Source organism: Carassius carassius, chromosome 47 (assembly GCF_963082965.1).
Source record: "Carassius carassius chromosome 47, fCarCar2.1, whole genome shotgun sequence".
Taxonomy (NCBI): Eukaryota; Metazoa; Chordata; class Actinopteri; order Cypriniformes; family Cyprinidae; genus Carassius; species Carassius carassius.
Genome location: NC_081801.1, coordinates 26,394,786 through 26,422,557, shown reverse-complemented (window position 1 = coordinate 26,422,557; position 27,772 = coordinate 26,394,786). Strand labels below are relative to the sequence as shown.

At 38.8% G+C, this 27,772-nt stretch overlaps 1 protein-coding gene across 4 annotated transcripts in view; it reads right to left on the bottom strand.

The window, feature by feature from the left end:
- The window catches only part of LOC132130984 (gamma-aminobutyric acid receptor subunit gamma-2-like), a 43,877-nt gene that overhangs the window by 1,696 nt on the left and 14,409 nt on the right, over positions 1–27,772 (bottom strand). For 2 of the 4 annotated variants that reach the window (XM_059542908.1, XM_059542909.1), the window contains exons 5-9: positions 25,121–25,203; positions 13,751–13,888; positions 5,580–5,732; positions 2,875–3,080; positions 1,425–1,448 (exon numbers count right to left, since the gene is read on the bottom strand). In XM_059542908.1, the coding sequence (XP_059398891.1) occupies positions 1,425–1,448; positions 2,875–3,080; positions 5,580–5,732; positions 13,751–13,888; positions 25,121–25,203 (604 nt within the window). The remainder of the gene's footprint in view (positions 1–1,424; positions 1,449–2,874; positions 3,081–5,579; positions 5,733–13,750; positions 13,889–25,120; positions 25,204–27,772) is intronic. The other 2 variants (XM_059542910.1, XM_059542911.1) reach the window with 1 other exon arrangement.

Genomic DNA, 27,772 nt, shown 5'->3' with positions numbered 1-27,772 from the left:
TTCATATGTATCATGGCTGTTCATTGCACGTTTATCTGTCTGTGTTAATATTGTTGTGCAATGATTATTTTACACTAGTATATGCATCATGCAAAAATAATAAAGCATAACTGCATCATTAATTCCTAGAATGTCATCAGATTTAAAAAAAAAAGTCACTACAGCAACGTTTCCCACGTGAGACCACATGGCTCTGTCTAACATGGCATTATGTGTCAACACAGAACCGATGAATAATACGGTATTAATATACTTCCAGTCCTGTATCTTGGCCAGTAACAGTACTAAAATATATGTTTGAATATACGCTTGAAATGCGTAAATGTTACGAGACCTGCATGTAAATATTTCCCATCAAAACCAAGAAAAAAGAAATCGGATTATTGGGACATATCCACATTTCTAGATTCTCAATCATTTTGCCCAGCACTGGAAGAGTGCTTCAAATCCCTTTGAAAAACGAAGCATGACCAGCTGTTCACGCTGGCTTCTCTGGGTACACCGTACACAGCATTTAGGACAGAGTCACCTGAGGCCGTGCGGAAACGGTCATGTGACTCGCTTCTCAAAGGGTTTCGCAGAAGCACAAGAGCACAAATAGCTTGGCATGTGGAAAGAAAGAAATACAGTGGAATTCACAGCTTTAACTGAATGAAATACAACAACGATCGAAGAGAAAGAGCCTCTTCTATCTTACATTAGTTATATACATTCATAATGTTATTTATTTATTTTGTTTTTAACTGTGGTTCTCAACTGGTGGGCTGTGACCCAAAAATAGGTTGGACATCTGATACAAAACCCTTTTTAATTTCCTTTGGTTCACTGTCACTTATTTAGCCTTCTACAAATTCATTAACACTATTAGTGACAAGCACTAATAATTTGTCAAACACTGAATGAATAATTTGTCTCTATTAGTGAATCAGATCCATTGTAAAATGAAGGTCCTAAAGCAAAACTAGTCGAGAACCATTGATATAGTCTGCTACGCTAAAATGCACATTGATCTAATTCCCTCGCTTCCGAATTCTTGAGAACTATCTTTTAATCCATAATGGAAACTAAATGTAGGCCTGTGCCCTCATGCACAATGACTTTTGAAAGATAACTACGACTAAATCTGCCAAAGCCATCACACTCTTCAACTGGGATTAAGATAATCAGTGTGGTTGTCTATTTCAAGCTGTTAAAGCTCTGCTGACGGTTTCTGTCAGGTTTAAAGCCTCAAACACGCAGAGGAGGAAGGCAAGTTTTTCAGCCAAGGCTGTTGTTTTATTACATTAAAGTAAGTGTGTCCCACTGTCTAGTGTTAAACTCACTAGATGTTAGTGCAGTGAATCTAAAGACCAGACACAAGAGCAGTGTGGTTGCACAGAAGGCAGAAACATGCATGATTAGTAAACTTTACATGTGCAATATACCTTTGAGGAAAAGAGCCGCAGGAGCTTTTGTCCACACAGGAAACAAAACAATTTTTAGAAATTGAAAAGAAGAAAACAAACAAACCAACAACATAAGACAGACATACAGTATAATGCAAAAAAAAAGACTCTGAAAGTGGAAAGAGAACAAATTACTGCAACCTCACACATATACATAGACACAGAGGAAGGGTGTGCAAGGCAGCATATATTAACAGGTTCACTGCACGTCTTAAAATACAGACTAGAATGACTGCTCATTCCTAAGGAGAACACATCTGCAAAGTGCATTCAAAAATTCAATCATATATAATGTAAACTTTTAGACATGATTTTAGACATCAGATTTTAGAGCTTGGAAAATGATATTGCTTACATTCTTCAAACACATATCAGCACGTGTGTAGCAAACAATCATTACCAAAGAACAAAATAATCATCCAAGGAGGAGACTCAACTCTGCAGAGATCAAAACGCTTCTACAGCAAAAGCTTCTTCTTGGTGTTTTATTTGAGGAGTTTTACTTCAGAGCGTGCCTTTGACTGGGAACCCAACTGTCGAATTTGGTTTGAGAATCAGTACACATTCATCTGCCTGACATTTTAAACCCTAAAATCAAATAAGACATTTCTGGCACCCCTTTAATCATCTGAAAGTGGAACGACCCCATTTGCTGAGATCAGCCCACCTCAAGCTACAGATGTGAGCACCATGCTGAGATGAAAATCTAAGGCTGCACCTCAAACCTGCTGCTGAACTGATTCAGACTAAGGGCGTCACTGCTCCGTGACACCGTTTGATAGAAGTGGTCCACGATGGCAAATCTGACCAAATGGAGAAACTAGAGAAAAAGAGGTTCTAGCATGCACATTTGCACATTATGTTTCAAAACCTAGTGAGCCGTCACCGCCTACATAGGCGCAATGGAAACTCATTAGTGACTGATTAGAAACGCTCTTCATGGACAACAGCTAACGATCAATTAGGTGCATCGCAAATAGCTTTCCTCACATGAAGCACACAAGACTCATCTAGCACTCAAAGTGGATTCCTGCAGAGTTAACAATAAAGCCTTAATTGTTAAGCTAACAACACAAAACTGTAGTAAGCACATGTAATTCACATGCTTGCTGAACACTTTCTGGCAGGTTTATTTAACTACAAAACACATTTTACATGAAAGTTTGTTTTTAGTCAAACTTTAGACTGATTCATTTATAAATACATACACTACTTTTTTCTTTACACTGAACTCACAAGAATACTGTCTGGGATGGATGCAGCCTTAGAATTTAACCAAAGCAAGGTACCATCTTCGCATTGGGTACACACCAAGCCTATCAAATCTTTCTCTAGATCTTAAAATTAGAAAAATACTAGTAGTAAAAAAACGTATAATATTGTTGTAATGGTAGATGATAATGTTAATTGTTTTAGAAAGTGTACTCACAGGATTTTTCCTCTTCTTGTCTTTGTTTTTGCTGGGCTTGCGGTTGCTCACAAAGTAGTGGAGCGTTCCGTACTCTATCAGAGCGGCGAAAACAAAGATGAAGCACACCGATACGAAGAGGTCCATAGCTGTGACGTACGACACTTTGGGTAAGGACTTCCTAGCTATGGTACTCAAAGTGGTCATGGTAAGCACAGTCGTGATTCCTGGGGAACAATGTAAATAATACTGAAATTAGAACATGGAGATTGCAATGTCTGTTACATATGGACTACTTAAGTTATATCTGTGATATTTATTTTTCACATGGCTAGTGCATGCTTGTGGTTTCGATTGTAAATCCCATTTGAATGACAAGGCTAAAAGCAATAATCACTGAAGAGTCAGAATAGGGCCAAACCCAAAGCCTCCATATGTATGGCAGAGGATGCCAAAACATGCATTAGGCCAGAGAAATCAGATCTTTCCTGAAGCGAAGCTATAGATGTTCCTCCAGTATTGACACTAGAACTGAGAACCAGGCTTGAGATGCCCAAAACTGAACCACCAGCAGGAGGCACATCCTATCCTGCTTGACTCTTTGAAAGGCTTCTGTGTGGAGGCTCACTGGCGTAAAGGCATACAACTTGGCCTTGGGCAACTCCTGTGTTAGGGCATCTGAGTCCAGCTGTGTTGGATGAGAAAACCAAATGGGACACTGAGGGTGTATTCAGACCTGAACATGATCCGACCCAATTGCATTATGGGAAAGTGTTGAGTTATACTAATACCTAAACTTTATACCTAATCCGTCTTCTGCGCAGTGCCACTGTCAGCATGCCATGGTAGGCACACTTAAGTCCATGCTCTTTACACAGCACATCTATATCTTTGCAAAATACTAATTAATACATTGTATAGATTACATTGACTCATATGATGCTCATAAGTTGCTTCATATTGCGTTGATAACACTGATAACTGATAACACCAAATCAGTAAAATAATAAAAATTACACTTTGAATGATCTCCATGATTAGCCTGTTTTTGGCACGTCATGCTTTTCCCTGCTGGGAAATTTCTGTCTAATGCAAAATGGATGAACACGTGAGGTTTTGTTTGCAATTTCTGGCTCACTTGCAGAAGGGGCAGTGTGAAAAGCCCCTTTCAGACTGCGATTCTGGCAAATACACGGGTAAAGTGTTCCGGCAATTGTTCCCGGGTCGCTAGATTTTGCACTTTCACACTGCCAGTGACTACCCGGGATATGTGCGTGCTTTCACACACAACCCGTAAAGATTCCGTAACGACACGTGACATCAGGGCGTGACGTGTAATGTACGAGTCGAAAACGTTAGGCACGTTATACTTTCACTGAATCAAGCGAAGGATCTCGGCGTCAGCGCGGAAAGTGAGGAACTAACTGATCTCTGCTTCATTACAGTTTGCACATATTTTTTTGTCTTGGATGTTGGTCTACTTTTAAAACAGCCGGTAAAAGAGTCGTATGATAACGTGTGTCATCACTACGACACGGCATTAGATCTGGCTTTTGTTCACACAGCGCTCTTCCCGGGTTGAACCCGGCAATGTTACTAGGTCCCCGACCCGGGTTCAATGCCGGAATCAATCCCGGGATGTGGTTGCTTTCACACAGAAGGCGACCCGGCAATGTTCCAAAGCAAGTGGACTTTCCTGGTGTTAATACACCCAGAGTCTTTTTGAGTGAATAAACTGATCCAAGTCTGCTTAGATGAATTTCTACTATTGTAGAATTTCAGGCTCACATCGGATGATGATGCCTCCGCTCCCTGGGCCTCAGACCTCCTCCTTCCCACAACTCCAAACTTGCTACAGTGGAGTTGAAACCCGGGAGGACAAGTTCTTCACCGTGGAGTCCTCGACCCTTGCTGAGATGGACAATTCACTAGTCAGACTCCATCAAACCCAACATCAGGCCCTCTTGAATCAAGCCCAAGTAGCATCTCAGCAGCTACTTGTGCAGAACTTCCTGCATTACAAACCTCAAGCAGGTCATCCTGTGTGGTCCACACCCTAGAGCAACAGCAGCAGTGTTCTGTCCGTCGAGTTGGGGAAAAACAGTACGCCATTTGTGATGATCCATCAGCTCTGTGACACCAGACGATCTGGTGGTCCTTGAACAGCTCATTGCTCAGCTTCCAAAAGATGTGGCCAAGTGGGTCTAGTGCCAGGCCCAGATGTGGTCTCAGTTGCATTAATCTCATATAGCAGCCATTTAAAATTAACCCTGGAGTAATGGTGTGTCCCTTTATAGCCTCTGTCCAAATACAAGACCGCTTTCCCTTTTGATTACACCCATTTGTGATAGGTTCTTTCGGGATCTTCAGGGCACTCACACTCACCACCTTAACATCTCATGGACAGAATTCTTAGGCCAGACATTACAATAAATTGTAAAACACTGAGGTCAGGAGTCACTGCAGGAAAGATAAACTTCTGAATAGGACAAGTGGTGTTTATAGGTAAAACAAGATAAGCAATTTGCTATTGGAGCAAGAAAAATAAATTCAAGACAAATTCTCTTAATTATTGTTTTTTTAATTTTACATCATTTGTATTCTCAAGTAAATTTGTTTAAAGGATGTTCAGATAATACATAGACAGATTAAATGTTTAAGAAAATAGGGATAGTGTCTCAACACAAAGCCAGTTTATCATGTAGAATGTAAACAGAAGTTCTTACCCAAAGAGGTCCTGGCTGGCACTGCATCCTTGTTGATCCAGAATGAAACCCAGGACAGAACAACGATCAAGGTACAGGGGATATATGTCTGGATGGTGAAATAACCCATCCTTCTGCTTAAGTCAAAGAAGACGGCCAGAACCACATAATCTCCTGGGGACAAAATAAAATGTAATATTATTAACAAAAGCACACACCTACTCACTCCTTATTATTTCAGTTTTCATTAAAAACATCCATCTTTACAGCCCAGCACAGTCTGGGAATTCTATTAACCAAGGTGTATCCTGATGCTTAAAAACACTACCGAGTCACCATGCTTTCCTTTAAATCAAAGGATCACAAGAATCACAAGAAACAAAGTCAGTTAAGTGCATCCAGATATTTGATGGTAGGGTACCTTTGACCGAATGGGGAGAGACTGTCGGACACAGGGGCTGCTGTTACAGCAATTTGACTCAAATATGTGGGTGCTGCAAAAAAGACATATCCTCCTTGCTGCAGAACAGGCGCTCACAATACTTGCAACAGCCAATGTATTCACAAAACCAGATGCAACCTCAGTTTTCTTAAAGATACCATTGTGAGAGGAAAGCCCACTCCAAATGACGTTCATTACCCTATTTGGTAGATGTTAATTCAACAATCTGTCATTTGGGATTTTGGTGACTTCAGCATCCCATGACACATGAGATTTTGATGTGAAGATGAGGGCTTGATGATAAACAGGTAGTGTGTGTATGCTATGGACAACATTATGTTAATGGGGCACCAGATCCATGCAAAGTCAAGGAGATTGTGGAGATGCCTGAACCAACTGGAGTGAAAGGTGTAAAGAGAGTGATGGTAACAGCTTAATTCTTGATCTAGATTTTTACCCCTCCTTGCATGTTATACTAGGCCACTCAAATATCTACTTTGTGAGAAAAATCTGCACAACTACAAAAAGAGGTGTTTGAGAAGGAGGTCCTATCAGACATGGGCATGTGAACGCGTCAGTTTACCTCCTGTGTCTCTAGTATAATATGGAGCTGGATCTCAAGCCACTGCTGAGCACCAAAACACTAGGTGAGCTCCCACCACAAAAACTGTGGTTTCAATTAAAGCTGTTAAAATTCACTTTCGACATTGTTCATGTGTTGGATGCAATTTAGACACAATATCAAGAGCTCATGTAAAGCACATGTTCACAGAAGCAGAAAATTATAATAAGGCAAGGAAGACAGTGCCTCCAAAAAAAATAAATAAAATTGAACCGGTGCAAATATTAACAAATATGAAATTACAAAGCATAGAAATCACTTGTTTTTCTAAAATAAATCTGTCCAACAGCGACACCAGCAAGTGAAGTTACCGTGGGAGTCTCTTTTGCCTCCCCTGAGCCCATTGAGCTTTAACGAACAAAAGTGTGTTCCGAGGTCTGAATGAATAATGGCGTTAATGGGAAGACTAATGAAAAAGTATGCAAACAATTCACACACTTGTATATCAGCACTTTGTCAAGTCAAAATCAAACTTCAAATGGCCTGAAAACATGATCTGTGGTTTTTTTTTGTAAGCAATCAGCTTGTTGAAATTAAAGATTCACCGAGCTCTGGTGTCTGATGATCCGAAAATATGTTTATTATAAAAAAAAAAAAAAAAACAAGAGCATAAGTTCATAAAATATATAATCGTTTAATTTAAATATATTGTTTAAATTGATACTGACTTGAGTTATTTTTTTTTAGAATGAATGTAAAATGATTAAAAACACTAAAGTGATGTGATTTATACTTGTTTTTTAATTAATAGAATAGCATATTAATTACACTGTTCATGTAAAAATAGAAACAATTATTTTTATTATGGTAGTGTTTAATATTTCTTTAACAAAGAAAATGTAACTGGGACATGGATTTACACTGAATTGCCTCCTCATTTCAGAACACCACTCTTTGTGTGAGAGTATGTTAAAGTGTTATGGATGCTGTAATTCAAAGATATCCTGCTACAGAAGCAAGGTTTAGTGTGATAATACAGACTCAGAAGGCTTATCCAGAGCTAGACTGGATTGAAAACTTCTCTATGTCTGAAGACCTGCTCTTCGGGGGCCAAAGAATAGTGACTTCACACTGCATGAGGCAAGAAATCATCCATAGTATACACAAAGTACAACGAAGTATTGTCAAGAAAGACACTAGCAACAAGTGGGCACAGGCTTGTTTTCTGGGAGAATAACTCATATCTCCTTGTTGAGGATTATTTTTCATGCTACACTGAAGTGGCACATCTCCATGCTGCCACAGCCAACACAGTCATCTATCTTTCTATCTATTTATCTATCTATCTTCATAGCAACACTTTAGCAGCTATCCAAACCAACCTAGCAACCGCCCGGGTACCCTAGCAACAGCATAGCAACAACTTAGCAACCACCCTGGGTACCATAGAAACCGAATAGCAAATCTCTAGCAGACTAAATTTCCTTCAGAACATTCAAACTTTAAGCTTTTAAAACTACGTTTAAACATCAAACTATTTCAGAATGAAATTAGAAATTGTTTTCTTGACAAACTTTTTTATCTAGTTACAATTATCATGGTACCTACACCTGCAGTGTATCATAAATACTGAGACTATTCTTTCTACAGACAGGGCACTTATCTGATGGACTTCATTATGCTTACCATGGTGCACACATTTCAATTGTGTATTTATTATGACCTGCATTAGATGAAGTCCCTAAGCAACAGTCTGTATTTTTTTCTGCTGGCAATTGATGCAAAAACACCCTAACTTAGCAAACTCAGCAAAGTCAAGGACCATTACTGTCTGTGTTTAGGTCGTCGTGATTTTGCCAAGTCAGACATGTTCCTGGATCAACATCTTCTGATGATCCTGGATCAACATTATTGTCCAAAAATATAGACTTAACCCAATCCCTACCCCTAAACCTAACCTTACCCAAAAATCAGAGGTAAATCATTGCTGATTAACAAAGGTGTGGAAGCACCTAGCCCTGATCATAAGCCTAAAACAGATATTTGCTGAAAGGTTATATCTCATTTCTGATTGGTTGATTGGAATGTTGTTTCAGGATTAACAAGGATGATGATCCAGGAGCATGTCGTACACTCTGCGTTTACTAATAAGGCTCCACCATAACGTCTCCCATGGCTTGCTGTCAGACAGCACCAGCTCAAAGTGTCTGATGGGTTTTGCAAGACTCATTAGTATACACATTTATCTTACGGAAACTGATAACATTCTATCCCATTAACCCATGGCTCAACAAAGTATTGCAGATGAAAGGAAAATAGCCAGATAGCTTTGAAACTGAGAAAGTGCAGGTAGAAAAACTGTTGTAATGTCGAGGTGCAAGTGAAGGCAGGTGGGGACGTGGATCTAAACGCAGGATATTTAATGAAATTAACTGGCACAAAGAATAATTTAAAAAAGAACAGCTGTACGATACAACCATCGATACGAGTATGTTCTGTAAAAGAGTAATTAAGGAGGAGATCATTTTGCAATGTGATTAATTGTTTAGTCCTTACGCATAAATGATCAGCCATCGTTCAAAGCTGCAAAGGCACAATGTCTTTTTAAAACAAAAAAATTATTCCTTCCTGTTGCTATTTTTTGTCATATTGCCTTTTTCCAAATGAGAAACCGATGATGGTACAGGGCAGTGTATCAGTCCTCTGCTCAGATGCAGTGAATGTTTGACTGAACTAGCTGCGTCATCTCCATTGTGTTAATTTCATTCTCCGCTCACGGACTTCAAAGCAGCCCAGTGCTTAGATTGTCCCTAATGAGAGCACGGCGCAGCACCTCAAAGGCTGAATCTGACAGATCTCATCTGACAGTCTGCTGGCCTGTAATGGAACAAATGGTGCAAGTATAAAAAAAAGATGATGTGAGATGTCTGTCTGCCTTTTATCTCTGCACAGAAGGAACATTCCCAGACTTCTCTTTTGAGGGCAGCATTTTTATATCTCTCTTTTCCACGTCTCTTTTCCTGCATTGTTGAGACCTATATGCACATCACAAGCAACCACGTATAGAACGATTCAGCACAGGCCAGAGACCTTTATGTATAAATGTTGCCTATGTACAAAATGGGTAGTGATTCCCAACTTCAAGGAGACCCTCAACATTGCACATTTTGTATGTCTCCCTAATGAGACGCACCCAAGTTGTTTAAATCCTTGTCCCTAACATTTAGAGAAGAACATTATTATGATTAAGAAGTGCTGTAAAAATTATAATTTTATTAACAGAAAAAAATTCATCAGTACACAATACTCACAGTCAAGCGCATTTTAAGGGCCTTTTTTTCAATAAGGAATTTGGTTGACCTTCAAATTGGGAGAAACCTTATTTTTCCTCTTTATTACCTGTAAGCTCCATAACATATCCTATTTTAACTGGTTTAAAAGAGGCTTATCTTCACAGAGCAATCAGGGCACCGATGAACAAAAATCCTGGATGTGCTGGAGGACAGAAAAATAATAATAATGTGCAAAGACATGATCTAATTAGTGAAAAGCAAATGTGCTGCAATATTCACAGAATATGTAACAGAGGCTGGGATACTGTGGTATGCTTTCTGAATCTTATGTAGAGTAAAAAAAAAGAGGGATAAAGTTTAGATATATCTGGCACAAATTAGATAGTCAATGCAGATGGTTTGAGGACCAGTCTGCAGTGTTTATTCAGTATTCTATTACAGAAGAAAAAAAATCTCACAGTTAATAAGGTGTTTAATGAATGTTTAGGACTATATCAGCTCAGATTTAGTCACATTCTACCAACCTAATAAGTACAGTACAGATGGACAATGGCCTAAAACACACCACAACATTTACCAAACATATTCTTAAGGCAAAGAAGTGTAATGTCAAGTCAACCCTCTTACCTAAACTAAATTAAACATGCATTTGCCTTGCTGAAGACAAGCCACTTTGGTAAAACATCAAATGAGAAAACCCAGATTTTGGACATTTACTGCAAATGTTTTTGAGTTCATATATCCTGAATAATTTATTTTTGCATTATGTGAGCTTCTAAATAATAATAATAAAGATACATTGTTCAAATGTGAGGCGTGATCGTAGTTTAGGTAAGGGAAATCAAAAACGACAGTAGACATGGAGACACGGGATGCTATTAGAAAGAGAATTTGTTTTGCATTTTGAATGGAGGTGGTTGGGGCCCTAATTTGCGACAGGTTTTGGGAAAAGCTTAATTTATCAACTGTTACCGATTGTCAGCAAGAAACTGGGGAGGCCAAAGTCTGGCAGGGCGATAATTGCGATTGTGTCCCCCTTGGTTGCTCTCATGCAGGATCAGGTTAAGGAGGCAGTGAAACTCGCTCAATGGTTTTGTTTTCACAGCATTCCTGTGTTTACAGTGGAAGTGTGAGGCGGTTGAGCCGGTGCATAACACACGTCATAGCCAAACTTTATGTGATTGGCTTATGGGCACCCCCCCACCCCAACAACATCGCACATTTGAGTCATGCAGGGGTTTACTCTAAATTCGCTGGATGGCCACAAGGAAAGCACTTGCTGGAGACGATCTTCCACTGCCAGGGCTTTTCTATAGTAAGCAGCAGACTTTAAGCTTCTTCCTTTCAGCTTTTTGTTTCTTCAGAGTCAGTGGGGAGATGATATTCGCGCTGAAGGAGAAAGATAGCATGCAATGCAATGACAGAGTCAGTTCGAAAGGGAACTGGCGTTACTTATTTGAAAAAGTAAAAACAGAGGGTTCAGCAGTGGTAAGCCTCAAGAGCAGAAAAGCCAAAAATATATATAAAAAACCCTGCCCAGTATTTTTTGTCAATTAAAAAGTAATGCGTTAGCTAATCGAGTTACTTGAAAAAAGTAATCAGATTATGTAACTCCCATTACTTGTAATGTCTTACCCCTAACACTGGTTGATAGTATTTGTAGCTGTAGTTTCATACTTCTACCGTGAGAAACTTTAACTCAGTAGGCTGATTACATAAGTGGGCAGAATGTTTTACGGCTTGAGAATTCTTTAATTTAGCTGTCTTTGTAAGTATAGTACTACCCATAATTTTCTCACTAAAACAATTATTTACCCATTGTTATTTAAGAACAGGTTGTCTTCATTTTATGTGAATGCTCAGGGGCAGCCTAATTACCTGTAGGTACAGTTTAGTTCCCTGAGAAGGGAAGCTATACTTCTGGCCCCCCCCTACCATACTTCTGGCATGCCTTTGAGTGACTTACTTCACCCGATCAGAAGCTGACCATGTTATGACAATGATTCTGCTAGACAGCCAAACGTTACATAGTATAGATTTAATTATGATCAATTATACGCATTTGGATCAAGTAACTGTTTTGGGTTAATGGCAGAATCATTCTTAGAGATCCAGCCAATACTTGTCCAACAAATGTTTAGTAATAATATGTATACAGTAGACTACAGTAGGATATATTACTCTCTTGGCCACAGATAATAATATTCTAACATTGATCAACACTAAATAAGGGCATGCAGCAACAATCGGCGTGATTAGGGAGAATAAAGGAAAAATAAAGTTTAATTTAAACCAAAAGTTCAAGGGCATCCTAGTTTTCATATCCTATAGTCAAGCAATTAATGAGCTGAGAAAATCGTTGTTGCTTTGCTTAGAAAACGTAAATTTTAATTAAAGTGTAGTCAGCATAAAAATAAAACAATACTCTGTATTTTTTAAAAATCAATACAGAAGAGAATTAAATGAGGGCAATAAAACAGCTTTGAGGGATCCCATACAGTATGTCAAAATTTATTTAGTGGAGAAAAAACTAAAACAAAAAACAGACACACACCCTAATTAAGTCGAATCAACAGGGCAGAGTCCCCTGAATCAACAGATAACAATATAAAGTTGACACATAAGAGCAGACTCTTGCAGGTACTGCGGTGCTTCCTAAAGCCAGAGATCCCAAACACACTATTGGACGCAAAACAAACAAATACTCCAGACAGAGATTGCTTTTTCTAAAACTTTGGGCACAGAAGCTAAATTAAAAATTTGCCTTTAGTTACAAAAGACTTTTCCACCATGGGTCTAACAATTCTGGGTTTGAATCGCTGTCAGAAAACCAGGGACCACTCATCACCTGTGCAATGGCATCTAAACAAGTGAAGGATGGTGGTGTTGGTGTGGTGGTGTTTTTCAGCAAACTAAAGTAGAAAATTTTAGTCTCTATGGTGATAAAGGGTATTTAATATCTTGTTAATTTTGGATTAATCAAGAGGGCTGGGAGACTAAATATGTTTTTAGAGTCCAGTGCTCATGCCCTCAAAAAAGAGGCATATTAAATTCACCACCACTGCCTCCAGATTATCACTGCCAAAGTCTCATCTGCAAACCGTGGGCATCTGTAAACGGAAAAGAAAGTTGATGTGTCCCAGGGCATTCATGACTCAAACCAAATCACACAGACCAATGCACACAGACAACAGCACGACTGTGCCACAGCATCAGGTCACTCTATGAATAGCTCTACCCTTAAAAGGGAAGTGTGTATCTATACTAACACGTTTCATAATCTTTTTTTTTATGCAATTCCCATGATGCATTAGGATGGATGCAAACTGCTGACTGCCTCCACAAGCCAAGCTCTCTCACTGATCTCCCCAGTTTCTTTTGTCATAGTCTCTTTCTCACTCCTCCTTTTTTGCTCTACATGATCTTGCTCCACCCTGCAATGTTTAAATCTTAATCTACCCACTGGTAAATGGGATCACACTTGCTGTCGTGAAATATGGCTCTGTATCACCACAGCTGTGATTCAGCCCTATGCACGTGGCCGCAGGCCAATGCATTGATCTCTGTGAAGTGAAGCATTAGATACATCCCAAATTAATGATATGTCATGTTTAACCACTACAGAAACAGCTGAGCCCACGACAAATGTCAGAAAGACTTGCCAAGATAAGGCTGTTCTTGGAGTACATGAGCGCCAGCTGCCTGGTGATTGCCCAGCCTTAGCCCTGATATACATGCATCAAGCCACTAGATTTGAAAGCTATGTGATCAGGCGACCAGGTACACTTAGCATAGTTTTCATCATAAAAGACCCACTTGTGACACTTATTGGCCAAATAGAAAAACACAAGGAAAAAAGTATGGCAGTGTTTAAGATGTAAACCTGAAACTGTACCTGACACAGTCCTGACAACCTCTGTGGTATTTCTCAGGCCAACAAAGGAGAACTGGTAAAGACGCCAGGAGCGGATGTCTCCAATCTCCACTGAGTTGCGCTTCCACTTGTATACAATCTCCTCCTTCGGGTAACCATCTGCAGAAACAAACAACTGGACATAGTAAAACAACAACAAACAACAAATAGCTGTGGCTTTTGGAAAACAAAACAAAACAAACGTAAAAAACACTTTGCTTTTATGTCTAATAAACCAGACATTGTTTATTCATAGTGAGTTTGTTTTACATTTGGAAATAATAAAAAAACAACAACAACAGCAAACAACAAATAGCTACATAGTGGCTATTTGAAAACAAAACAAAAGAAAAAAAGCCCTGTGCTTTTATGTTGTTAAGTTGTGAAACTCGTGTATTAAATAAATTAAATGCACACATACTGAAGTAGATTAAGTCTTTAGAAAGAAGAAGACTGCTGATCTGACAGTTGTCCAGAAGACAATCATTGACACCCTTCACAAGCAGGGTAAGCCACAAACATTCATTGCCAAAGAAGCTGGCTGTTCACAGAGTGCTGTATCCAAGCATGTTAACAGAAAGTTGAGTGGAAGGAAAAAGTTTGGAAGAAAAAGATGCACAACCAGCCAAGAGAACTGCAGCCTTACAAGGATTGTCAAACAAAATGGATTAAAAAATTTGAGTAAACTTCACAAGGAATGGACTGAGGCTTGGGTCAAGGCATACATTTACATTTATTCATTTAGCAGACACTTTTATCCAAAGCGACTTACAAATGAGGACAGTGGAAGCAATCAAAAACAAAAAAAGAGCAATGATATATAAGTGCTATAACAAGTCTCAGTTAGGTTAACACAGTACACATAGCATGGGATTTTAATATAATAAACAAAAAGAAAACAGGTAGAATAAAAAAGGAATAGAGCAAGCTAGTGTTAGAGGTCTTTACACATACACACACACACACACACACACCCACACACAATTGCATAATAAATGAAAAGAAAATAGAATACAAAAAGATTAGAAAGGTAGTTTTTTTAAAGAATAGAATTAGAATAGTGAGTGTTAAAGTTAGAGGGTCAAATAAAGATGGAAGAGATGTGTTTTAATATACATACAGAGGTGCCAATGTCACTGCACCAGTTTACCAATAAATTTTGGAACACTTCATGCTTCCTTCTGCTGAACAGCTTTTTGAAGATGCCCATTTCATTTTTTTTAGCAGGATTTGGCACCTGCCCACACTGCCAAAAACACCAAAAATTGGTTAAATGACCATGGTGTTGGTGTGCGTGACTCACTAGACCTGAACCCCAGAGAGAATCTATGGGCTATTGTCAATAGGAAGATGACAAACAAGAGACCAAACAATGCAGATGAGCTGAAGGCCACTGTCAAAGAAACCTGGGCTTCCAGACCACCTCAGCAGTGCCACAAACTGATCACCTCCATGACACGCTGAATTGAGGCAGTAATTAAAGCAAAAGGAGCACCTACCAAGTATTGAGTACATGTATAGTAAATTAACATACTTTCCAGAAGTCCAACAATTCACTAAAATGTTTTTTATGGGCCTTATGAAGTATCCAAATTGGTGGGTTTTTGTTAAATGTGAGCCAAAAATCATCACAATTAAAAGAACTAAAGACTTAATCTACTTCAGTCTGTGTGCACTGAATTTATTTAATACACAAGTTTCACAATTTGATGTGAATTACTGAAATAAATGAACTTTTCCACAACATTACAAATTGAGATGCACCTATAAGTACATGTTTTTCTTTTTCCATTCATTGTACAAGCTTTGTGTGAAGAAAACAGACTTAAAGGCACAGATGAGTAAAGGTGAGTGAATCAGTTTATTTGAACACTAGTGCACATTAATGTTGGGTAAATATATACAACACTAACCAGAACAGATGAAGAATGGCATAGACAGTCCAGAAAGGTGAGTGAAACCACAGTCTTCTTTAACCTGTTAGCCAGCACCACCCCATTATGGGACTCACAGCTGAAAGTGCTCTACCTAACTTATAATTGTAACAGTTTCCTACTTCAGTGTGTTACAAACATAATTTTGGTGTCTTACTTTTTATCAACCAGATTTGATAATGCTCAAAATTATTAAAAGTTATAGACACTGAAGTGCCTTGAATTTTTTACCACACGTAACTATTTTGTTATTTGATATAAAATACATGAAATAAGTCCTGGAGCAATCTAGAAAAGTAACGGGTTGAAAGCCACATGTCTCATGAGTTTCTATTTCAAATCTGAATAAGATATCATGAAAAATGAGACTCCTGCAAATATTTTTATGAGAATATGTCTAGACCCCCCACCCCCCAAATATAAGAAAATATATTCCCCAATAGTATTGAAGTTTTTTTCAGTTATAAAACACTATACAGAAACTTAGACATCATATAAGTGATTTATTTGAGCAGTAGAAAAATACAATAAGAATAATTTGAGTAAGAAAATAAGAATAATAAGAAAAATAATAAAATATTTAACTTTGTTTGCCAACTACAGAAAATCATGAGATTGCTAGAAATGCAGCATTTACAATGAATTACGATGCAAATAAGTGCTGATGTGCTGATGGCCACTTATACAGATGGTAATAACACAAATGTGCCAAAGTAAATAATCCACTCTCTCTATTCATATAGACACGTTCACTTTGATAGCCGTGACCATTCAGTAATAGCGAGCTGATTTGGGCTGATTTGCACTCAAACAGATGGTAATCATGCAGATACATCCACATTCAACATAAAACACACTCTAACATATATAAAAACTGTTGAAAAATAAATGAAACAAAGAAAAAGGCGATTGTTATAAGTTCCGCCTCCATCAGCTGACAGGTGCGTCAGAACGTGTCACGAGGGAGCGCCAAAATTCAAATATACTATCTTTCACTCATTCTTTTTTTCTGGTGGATCATCTCATTCTGTTTGTGACAATGTAAAACCACGCCGTTTTTTTACTACCACGATGAAGTTTCCGACCGTGAGTTATTCCATAACTGACGCAAACAGTTCTGTCGCTGAAGAACTGAAACGTAAACAAAGAAATTATGATCCATATTATAACATCATTGCTTCGTTGGACTAAACATGCTTCATGAGATGTCGTTCAGTGGACCCTTACCTTTCTAACTAAACCGGGATTTACAGCTGTGGATGTGTTTATGACTCGTTATTACGACGGATCTAGTATGTACTGTGTTTCTTATGTTCATGTTTTATGAGGGTTATGACAAACAGGTGTTCTAACTGTGGATTAAGTGCAGGTGCTGGCCAAGGAAGATTGTGGGAGAAGTAGTGTGCAGAGGTGGTGAGGTGACAGGCAAGTGACTTGTGATCTTGGTGATCTTGACAGTCCTCCCCTCTTCTGGAAGGCGCGACTCCACGCATATCAGAATATAACTAAGGCGGACATCCTGGTGCTGTTTCAGTTGGCAGACAGGTGAATAGGAATCTAAAGGTAGGTGATAGAATCTCCAGGATGACACTGGTAACCCAGGGAACAATTGTAGAGCCGTTAGTTCAGGAGGTCATGGTGGAGCAGATGACCACCAGGGCGGAGCAGGTGGAGTTGGCAGGGCAGGATGTCCACATAGTGGAACTGAAGATTTCTGGCAGACCGTCTGGAATGCTGTCTGGCTTGAGACCGACTGAAGCATTGGCTGGCTTGAGGCCGACGGTAGAGTCGACTGAGAGATGGGAGAAAAGCTTTTTGAGGAAAGGCAGAGAAAAGCTGAGGCAAACAGGAACTTCGGGAATGACCTTATTAGTTGCATCTGGGCAGACAGAAGACTAGGGAAGAACTTCTGTGGTCATTTCAGTATGTATAGAAGACTCTGAAACGACCTCAATGGTCGTATTGGGGAAAACAGAAAACTGGGAAACAACCTCCCTGGTCATATCTGGACATCCAGAACTCTGGGATTGGAGCGGACTCATGAATTAACTCTGGGAAGGAATTCAGGGATAGTAGCCATCTCTGAACAGTGCTTAGCAGCTGGAGTCATCACTAGACTATGGTCAGGGGCTGGAGCCAACTTTAGGCTCTGTTCAGGGGTCAGAACAGACACCCGGTTGTGGTCAAGGGCTGGAACAGACACTGGTCTGTGGTCAGAAGTTGGACTTGCAGGGGACCATTTCTTCTTCCTTTGCCTCCTCTTTTAGGCAGTGGTGAAATAGGTTCTGAGGTTTTAATAGTCTCCAGATTTGGCCCAAACTCTGGAGCAGGCTCATGAGTATAAACAGATTCTTGAACAGATATGAGATAAGATGATCGAGGCTATCAGTGCTGACTATCTTCAGAGTTTTATTGTGTTTTAGTGACTCACTTAAAGTGGACTCTGTCTTCCCTTCCTGGTGCATCTTTGGAGGATATTTGTGTGGTGAGAGGTTGGACATTGGATGTTAACTTGACTCATGGTTCAAGACCTCAAAGCCCTTGAATTCCTTTCTCCTCCTTCCTGAATTAACAATCCATTTAAAAAAAGTTGCATGACATGCAGACCAAGTATAGTAGTGAACCACACTCAGACGCTGTGGACACATACCTTGAGCAGTGGGCAGCCATTATTTGCTGCAGCACCAGGGGAGCAATTGTGGGTTAGTTGTCTTGCTCAAAGGCAACTCAGTCATGGGTACTGAAGGTGGAAGAGAGCACTGTTCATTCACTTCCCCCACCTACATTTCCTGCCAGTACTGAGAATCGAGCTTGTGACCTTTGGTTTATCTATAACATGACACATCATTTTATGGTGCTAGTCAGTATCCTTGCAGCAGCAATTGGCACAAAGACGCAAACAAGATAATTAATATACTGACAGATTCCATAATAATGGATACAGTAATCCATACAATGCATGAACATGCATGAGCATGAACAACTGTTTCCAAATCTTTAAATTATCGAAAAAGTTTTACATTAACATTTTTTTATTTGCCAGACACTTTTCTCCAAAGCGACTTACACTTGATAAAAACAACAAGCGATAGAGATGGCAATAAACACGAGATGTGCCCATTATACAAGGTTTCAGTCTTTGTTCATTATGGTAAATGCTAGGTCAGGAAGGGATAGAGGATAGTAATCAAATAGATAAATTGAAGGCATAGAATTTGTCTTATTTTCAGTTGTTTCTAGAAGATTGTGAGGGATTCAGCTGTCCGGATGGGCTTCTGAATGGGATGTAGATGAGTAAGAGAGAGCAGAGGTAGAAGGGTGAGAAGCCTGTGGCTGTTCAGTATTTAAGCACCAATGTCTCGAACTTGACACGAGCCGAGACTGGAAGCCACTGCAGAGAGATGAGATGTGGTGTGACATGGGCACTCTTGGTCTCATGGAAAACAAGACATGCCACTGCATTCTAAATCAATTGCAGAGGTCTGACTGAATATGATGCAAGTCCAGCCAGAACAGCATTGCAATTTTCCAGCCTAGAAATGACAAGAGCCTGGTCGTGATGGTATATTGCATGCTCTGTTAGGAAGAGTCAGATCTTCCTGATGCTGTGTAGTGCGAACCTGCACAATTGTGTTTTTTTTTTTTGTAATATGATCTTTAAGGTCAGCTGATCATGAATAATCACCCTAAGATTCCTGGACGAACATAATGGGATTATCATTGATGAGCCCAGTTGGATGGTATGCTGGTGCTGTACTGATGGGGTGAGTGGCAAGGTGAGAAGCTTTGTAATAATCGAAATCATTCCTAGCTGATAAAAACTATTCTTAACAGCGTAATTAATCTTTTTATCAAGTTTAAGAGCTAAATCAAATATAATGTCAAGGTTTCTAAGGAGTGATGGTGCATAAACATCCTTTTACGGTGCTGTATAAGTGCTTCAGATAAGTGTCACAATTTTGATTCATAATAAATCAAATAAAAGCATTTTTCAAGTATTAAAATATTTGACTAATATTGTAGGTAAATGGTCATTGTAGGTGCCATTTATAAAATATTATTTCTGTTACAAGTATATTATGAATAAATATTATGTATATTGTAACGTGCTGTTACATTATAAATGCATGACAAAGGTAAATAATCCAGAAGAAAAGTTTTTGAAATTTAAACTTGAAATTTATCAACTGAAATAAGTGCTAAAACACCAAACAATGGCATGAATGGCTTTCAAAGTTCATTGCAGGGAGTGCTGCTCCATAAACGACTTCAGCTATCCCCCCATGAACATTGTTCCTTTCACACGTCTCTCCCAGGTTTTCATTATTTAGGGGTTCACATCTCCAACTCATTCAAATCACTACACAACAGAAAATCTTACTAAATTAATGGACCCCATTAAAGTAGGCCTTCAGTGCTGGAACTGTTAGTAGGCAAGACTGAATCAGTTACATTGAACATCCTACCACTCTCTCTCATTTTTATTTCATACTCTTCCCGTTTTCAAGTCATTTGATGCCATTATATCTTTGACAGATTGCACAGACACTACTAGAAGAGAGCTGAACTGGATGATGACATCAATGAACTAACTTTAGCTGAAAAATGACTCTTTGTTATCATCTTCTTGCATTATTGACAAAGTATTTCTCTGTTTAACTCTGTAAAGCTGCTTTGACACAACCAGTATTGTATAAAGCGCTATACAAATAAAGGTGACTTGACTTGACTTGACTTTGTATATGTGGTCTAGTAAACCACCATGTGTACAGAAGATAACTCTTCAAAGAACAAGACAAAGGGAATACTAGGGAACGTGTGAATGGGAATAAAAAAAACAGAGGCATGAGGTTGGCACAATATCTTAATTAAATGTTGAAAAATTTATTTGGACAGGTCCAAGTAATAGATGGACAAGCCATTGAGGCTGGCTGACTCCTCACAAATCCCTGTTTTGCAAATATAATATGCATTAACATTTGCAGATGGTATGAACTGTGCTGCAAACACAAAAAGGAGTCATTACCCCAAAAGTGCCATTGTGTCCTTTCCCTTAGAACGAGGTCACATTCAAATGCATTTGTATGGACAGTCAGCACAGGGACATCACTTTTCGCTTGTGTTGGCAGACTATGCAACCTGGTACACAGAGGCAATAGTGCTCTGTATCTAAATATATATGACCCTGGACCAATCATAAGTAACTGGGGTATATTTGTAGCAATAGCCAAAAAAACATAGTAAGGGTCAAAATGATCAATTTTTATTTTATGCCATAAATCATAAGGATATTAAGTAAAGATCATGTTCAATGAAGATATTTTGTGAATTTCCTACCGTAAATATATCAAAACTTAATTTCTGATTAGTAATATGCATTGATAAGAATTTAATTTGGACAGAAATGAATTTCAGATTCAGATTTTCAAATAGTTGTATCTTGGCTAAATATTGTCCTCCTAACAAACCATACATCAGTGGAAAGATTATATATTTCATATATTTATATATCAGCTTTTCTTTTGTTTTTGTGTATACTTCATACTAAGTATTTTAGATAATCAAATGAAATACAAACGTAACACAAAGGCAACACGATTAAATTCTTTTTAAAGGGGTCATATGATGCTTTTTTAAAGATCATTATTTTATGTATTTGGTCTCACAGAATATGTTGACATGCTTTAATGTTAAAAAAAAACATTATTTTTCAAACACTGTACATTATTGTAGGTCTTCTTTGCCCCGCCTCTCTCAAACGCCTCATTTTCTACAAAGCCCCTCCTTCTGACAAGCGCAGTCTGCTCTGATTGGCCAGCTGACCCAGTGCATTGTGATTGGCCGAACACCGCAACCACTGGTCGGAAATGTAATGCCCCTTTCCATAATCACGAGCTTAATCTTTCAAAATAAATGTGAAGACAGTTAATAATGTCATTAGTTTTACCATCAGTTCAATCCTGAAAGAGGAACAGAGTCGTGACAGAAACAGTGTTGAAACTCGTATGTGTTTGCAGCAGACATGGGGACTTGTGACTTGGTGACTTGGACTCGAGTCGACTCGAGTCGCTATTTTTATGACTTGTGACTTGACTTGACAAAAAATAAAATACTTGAGACTTGACTCGGACTTGGAAGTTAAAGACTCGGGACTTGACTTGACTTGAGACACGATGACTTTAATGACTTGAGTGTTAATCACATTATGTTTTCAGTTTGAATATAAAATATATAAATTATTTTAAAAAAATAAAATTGATTACTCAGCTGGAGCGCAGGCTGAGAATCGCGTTGTCATGTCATGACATCATCAGTCATGCCCTCTCTACCTTACGCAGACCACGCCCACTTAGATCAGATATCACATCACATCAACATCTCAGCTTGAGGGGTACCGAGGGTCATCGCTTTTGTCGTCAATAATTCGCGCCTAAAAACGCGTGGAAATCGCTAGTTGCGCCGCTTTCCCCTTGTTTCCAAAGCGCTCGGACAGTTGCGCCCCTGAGGCGTCGAGCGTGTCTCACCGCGTGCGCGTCGCGACCGCGTTGCTTCCATTATGAGCGCGCATACCGGTGGCGCATACATGGTGGGATAGGCCACATCGTGCTCGGCTTGCAGACAAGACTCTCGAATCTTATATTTTGCAAGTGCAATACCTTGTAATAGAGGTAATGACTTACGGATGTACTCTGAGAGACTAATTGACAAAAATCTGAAGTATAATTAAGATGAAAAATGAAAAAATGAATTTGAGCTCCAAACCAAACTCCAGTGTTATTCGGCCCTAAACAGAACCACAAAACTGGCAAATTACTTATCACTCAAGCTATTAAAAGAAAGACAAATCCTTTCAAAATATGGACTCCGTGATCATGATTTGGAAATAGAGATTGGTAGACATAAAAGATCCTGGCTACCGAGAGAAGAGAGACTGTGCAAACACTGTGAGCTGAATCAAACAGAGGATGAGAAACACTTCCCAAATACAGCACTACAAGAGAAAACATTCTTCCCACAGTTTGAAGCTTTGAATCCTTCATTCTTGTCTCTAAATGACTCGGAGAAACTACTCTATATACTTGGAGAGAATGAGACGGCAGTCACAATAGCTGCTAAATATTTATACACCATACACACCATACGAGAGGGATAATTTATTATATTCAACTGTTTTATTTGATATTCTTAATTGTATATAATTACTATTATTAATATTAGAAATATTATCTGCTGCTGCTATTTTGATTGTATTGTATTTTATTGTAATCATATTTTATTCTGTATCTAAATGCTAAATTTGGCAATACTGTAACTCAAATGTCATGCCAATAAAGCAACTTGAACTTGAGAGAGAGAGAGAGAGAGAGAGAGAGAGGAGAAATGTAAGAAAGTTTAATGTTGTATGTAAACTGTGTTTGAGGGGAAGTCGTGGCCTAATGGTTAGAGAGTCGGACTTGCAATCGAAAGGTTGTGAGTTCGAGTCCCGGGCCGGCAGGAATTGTGGGTGGGGGGAGTGCATGTAAAGTTCTCTCTCCACCTTCAATACCACGACTTAGGTGCCCTTGAGCAAGGCATCGAACCCCCAACTGCTCCCCGGGCGCCGCAGCATAAATGGCTGCCCACTGCTCCGGGTGTGTGTTCACAGTGTGTGTGTGTGTGTTCACTGCTCTGTGTGTGTGCACTTTGGATGGGTTAAATGCAGAGCACAAATTCTGAGTATGGGTCACCATACTTGGCTGAATGTCACGTCAGTTGTGTTAAAGAAAGAGAGAGAGGTGTTCAGAGAGGAGTCTGTTGGATGTTTAGCTGTTATTTGTTTTATGGACTCAATGTTGAAAATGTAAAACATTTCTGTTGGCAGAAGTGAAAAATAAATAATTTTATGAAGTTACAATTTTGTTTGATTCCATGATGTATTTTACTGAACATGAGTATTTACAATGCAAATCCAAATTATTTTAATTTACTGTTACTTATATCTTGTCTTTTAACTTTATTAAGATCAGATTCTGCAGGTAAAATTACAATAATAAGGTGACTTGACTTGGACTTGACTTGACTTGACTTGCCCAAGAAAAAAATACTTGGGATTTACTTGAGACTTGAAGGTTAAGACTTGAGACTTACTTGAGACTTGCACATGTGTGACTTGGTCCCATCTCTGGTTTGCAGAACACAAGACATGGACGGTTGGACGGCACTACGCATATATTTTCACATACTGATGTAGACATGTGGGGGCGTGTTTAAACGAGCCGTTTTAGGGGGGAGTGGCAGAGTCTTAATTTTGATAAAGAATATATCTTTGGATTTGAGACTTTAGTCTTTGCAACTTCAGGGATCTCATCTAAGCACAAGCAGCTTGTTACATTCCACAGATAAAAGAAAACTTGAAATTGCATCATATGGCCTCTTTAAGCAATTTGATCAGTGAAAATGAAAAAAAAAATGCCCCTTTGACTTAAAATCTGGTTGTAACACCTTTAGCAGCATTAAATGCAACAAATACTTTAGTTTTCACAGTGCCAAATGTTTTTCACAGTGCCTTTTGGCTCACTCATTTTGCAGAATTACTTTAGTTCAGCCAAACCGAGGGGTTTTTGAGCATGAACTGTCAATTTAAGGTCCCGCCACAGCATCTCAAATGGGTTTAAATCAGGACTAGGCCACTACAAAAGTTTTATTTAAGTTTTCATTCAATTGAAGAGGGCTGGCGGTAATCAGGCCTGGTTGTGTCTAGTCCAGTTGAGCCCCATTATAAAAAGTGAATTAGTAACTGCAGGGGCAAATGCATTCTCACGAAGTCCCAGTTGGTAAAAGATAACTTTTTTAAATTCAGTAAATAACATTATCATTTAAAACTGTATTTTGTGTTTAGTCCGGTTGCTTTTGTTTATGTTAACACACAATTAACCAAATAAAGTCAATACAAATGAATGTGGCATTGAATTGTAGCAGTGAATGAATGCATAATCAGGTCAGAAAGATAAATAAATCTTTCTTTTGTATGAAAACCACTTTCATTTCTTTTAAAACTACAGATGATGCTATCCCATTAGACTGTCCATGCCACATCTGCTGCTTCATTATTACCATAATAAACCATTTCCCCTACATCCTCTCCAAAGTCTAAGGACAGGAAGAATTCCATGATTTCCTGTCACAGCTTGCTCGTGTAAGCATGTTAAAACATGTCTCTCCACGTTGGGCCAAATTGTCACTTTCCTCATTATCCGTCCTTCATATTTCAAGACGATAAGTGAAATGTCTTCATTAGCATCCTAAAAATGGTTTCCATGCGCTCAGCTGCCTCTGAGCATGGAAGCAGACTCAAGGTGTAGAAAACCGGATAGAAAAAGCAATAAAGAATGGAAGAGATGTGGATGGATATGCATGTTGAGCATATGGCCAGACTTACAGCTTGAGAACTCCAGGGGACATGAATGTTCATCCATCGGAAAGTTATTCAGTTTAAGCTGGCACTCTGCATCAATGGTCAACCTACAGACAGAAATGTCATTAATTACAATTTCGTTTTATAAGCCATTTCATTAGCACACTCTATATTTACAACATCCATATGCATAGTACTAGAATATACATAGCACAATAAAACAATTACTGACAAATCAAAAGCTATTAATGGCAGGTGCGCATCATATTTGTTAAATTTGGATGAATTCTTCCTGAAAGCAAGTAATCAGACTAGAGATGCATAAAGAATCAATAAATCAAAGCGTGATCAGCTGTTAAGTGTTTGGTACCCAGCAAAAGCTACCCAGATAGCAAGGCCATGTTGAGTCCTCATCCAAACTATTGTTTTGTTTGAGAGTGACATTTCAATGTCTAAAGCATTTTGAATCAACATTGAAGTTCTGATGCAAGAGCACACATGAGTGGAGACAGTGAGTGACATGGAACTAGCATTGATTTATAGCTGAAGACCACAAGGCCATGCAGGTAATTAAAGTATCTCTGCAAAATGCAGGCATTCACAATCAGAGTGTCATCTTGAATCCACAAGGGGCATTTACTTTACCTGATTTGCTCTGAACCACTGGGGGCTACAGTGGGTGTAAGGATGGGCCTTCAAGATTTTAGCAAGTAAAGTGGTTAAAAAGCCCACCATGGTTTGAAAATGTCAGTTCTGCAGATCTACTTCTCAGTTGTCTAACACATCTGACAAACTCACATCTGGAACAACATCAAACACTGATTATTTCTTTCCTTCTTTGTATCGTTACTGGCTGTTTTCAAATAATAATAATTAAGGTAGTTGCTGACATAGTTATGTTTAGGTATGGGGTTAGTTTAAGTGATATAGAATATAGTTATTAATACTGTATGTGCTTTATATGTACTAATAAACAGCAAATAAACAGTGAATTGTGTTCCCCAATATAAAGTGCTATCATTAAATCATATATTTTCTTACACACTTAAAGTGCATCATACTTAAGTGATGATAAGCTTTATTCAGAATGTCTTAAAGTTCCAGTAATATTTAGAAAATTGTATTTATAATTTTGTTTGTGTTGAAAAATTAGAAAAAAAGTGATTTATATTGTGTTTAACACAGTGCTCAATATGAGGGATAATACATGTTCCTTTTTCTAAAAAAGAAAAAGAAACCCCCTCTTTAAAACCACTATTCTATTTTGATTCATAGCATTGTGTATTATGTAAAACGTATCATGCTGCAAATGAAAAATTAAAAAAACTCTACATATGGTTATTTACAAAATACAATGAAACTGAAATTGTCTGAATCACTGAATCACTGATATACCAGTGAGCTGCGCAATGCTCAGGCAATGGTTTTGTAATGATTTTGTGATCTTCAAAACTACAGGTGCTGGTCATATAATTATAATATCATCAAAAAGTTGATTTATTTCACTAATTCCATTCAAAAAGTGAAACTTGTATATTATATTCATTCATTACACGCAGACTGATATATTTCAAATGTTTATTTTTATTTTTTATTGTGATGTTTATAACTGAGAACTAAGGAAAATCCCAAATTCAGTATCTCAGAAAATTAGAATATTGTGAAAAGGTTCAGTATTGAAGACACCTGGTGCCACACTCTAAGTCTAGTTCTGTAGGCTACACAATCATGGGGAAGACTGCTGACCTTACAGTTGTCCAAAAGACGACCACTGACACCTTGCACAAGGAGGGCAAGACACAAAAGGTCATTGCAAAAGAGGCTGGCTGTTCACAGAGCTCTGTGTCCAAGCACATTAATAGAGAGGCGTAGGAAAGGAAAAGATGTGTGAAAAAAGTGTACAAGCAATAGGGATAACCACACCCTGGAGAGGATTGTGAAACAAAACCCATTCAAAAATGTGGGGGAGATTCACAAAGAGTGGACTGCAGCTGGAGTCAGTGCTTCAAGAATCACTACACACAGACGTATGCAAGACATGGGTTTCAGCTGTCGCACTCCTTGTGTCAAGCCACTGTTGAACAACAGACAGCATCAGAAGCGTCTCGCTTCAGAAAGGACTGGACTGCTGCTGAGTGGTCCAAAGTTAAGTTCTTAGATGAAAGTAAATGTTGCATTTCCTTTGGAAATCAGGGTCCCAGAGTCTGGAGGAAGAGAGGAGAGGCACACAATCCACGTTGCTTGAGGTCCAGTGTAAAGTTTCCACAGTCAGTGATGGTTTGGGGTGCCATGTCATCTGCTGGTGTTGGTCCACTGTGTTTTCTGAGGTCCAAGGTCAACACAGCCGTATACCAGGAAGTTTTAGAGCACTTCATCATTCCTGCTGCTGACCAACTTTATGGAGATGCAGATTTAATGCTTGAGTGCTGTACATGCTCATACTTTTCAGTTGGCCAAGATGTGACGAGTGGGGCGGGGCCGAGGGACGTGGGAGCGAGGCCGGTGGAGTGATTGGAGATGAGCTACACCTGTTCGACCCATCGGTCTCGAGGCCCACGGAGGAGATGGAAGGATATAAAACAGGAGCGACGACAGTGAAGGACGAGAGAGGACCAGGCCTGGGCTTTATTTTAGGTTTTGGTTTTATTTTGTGTGCATCAGTCATCCGTGAGGGGC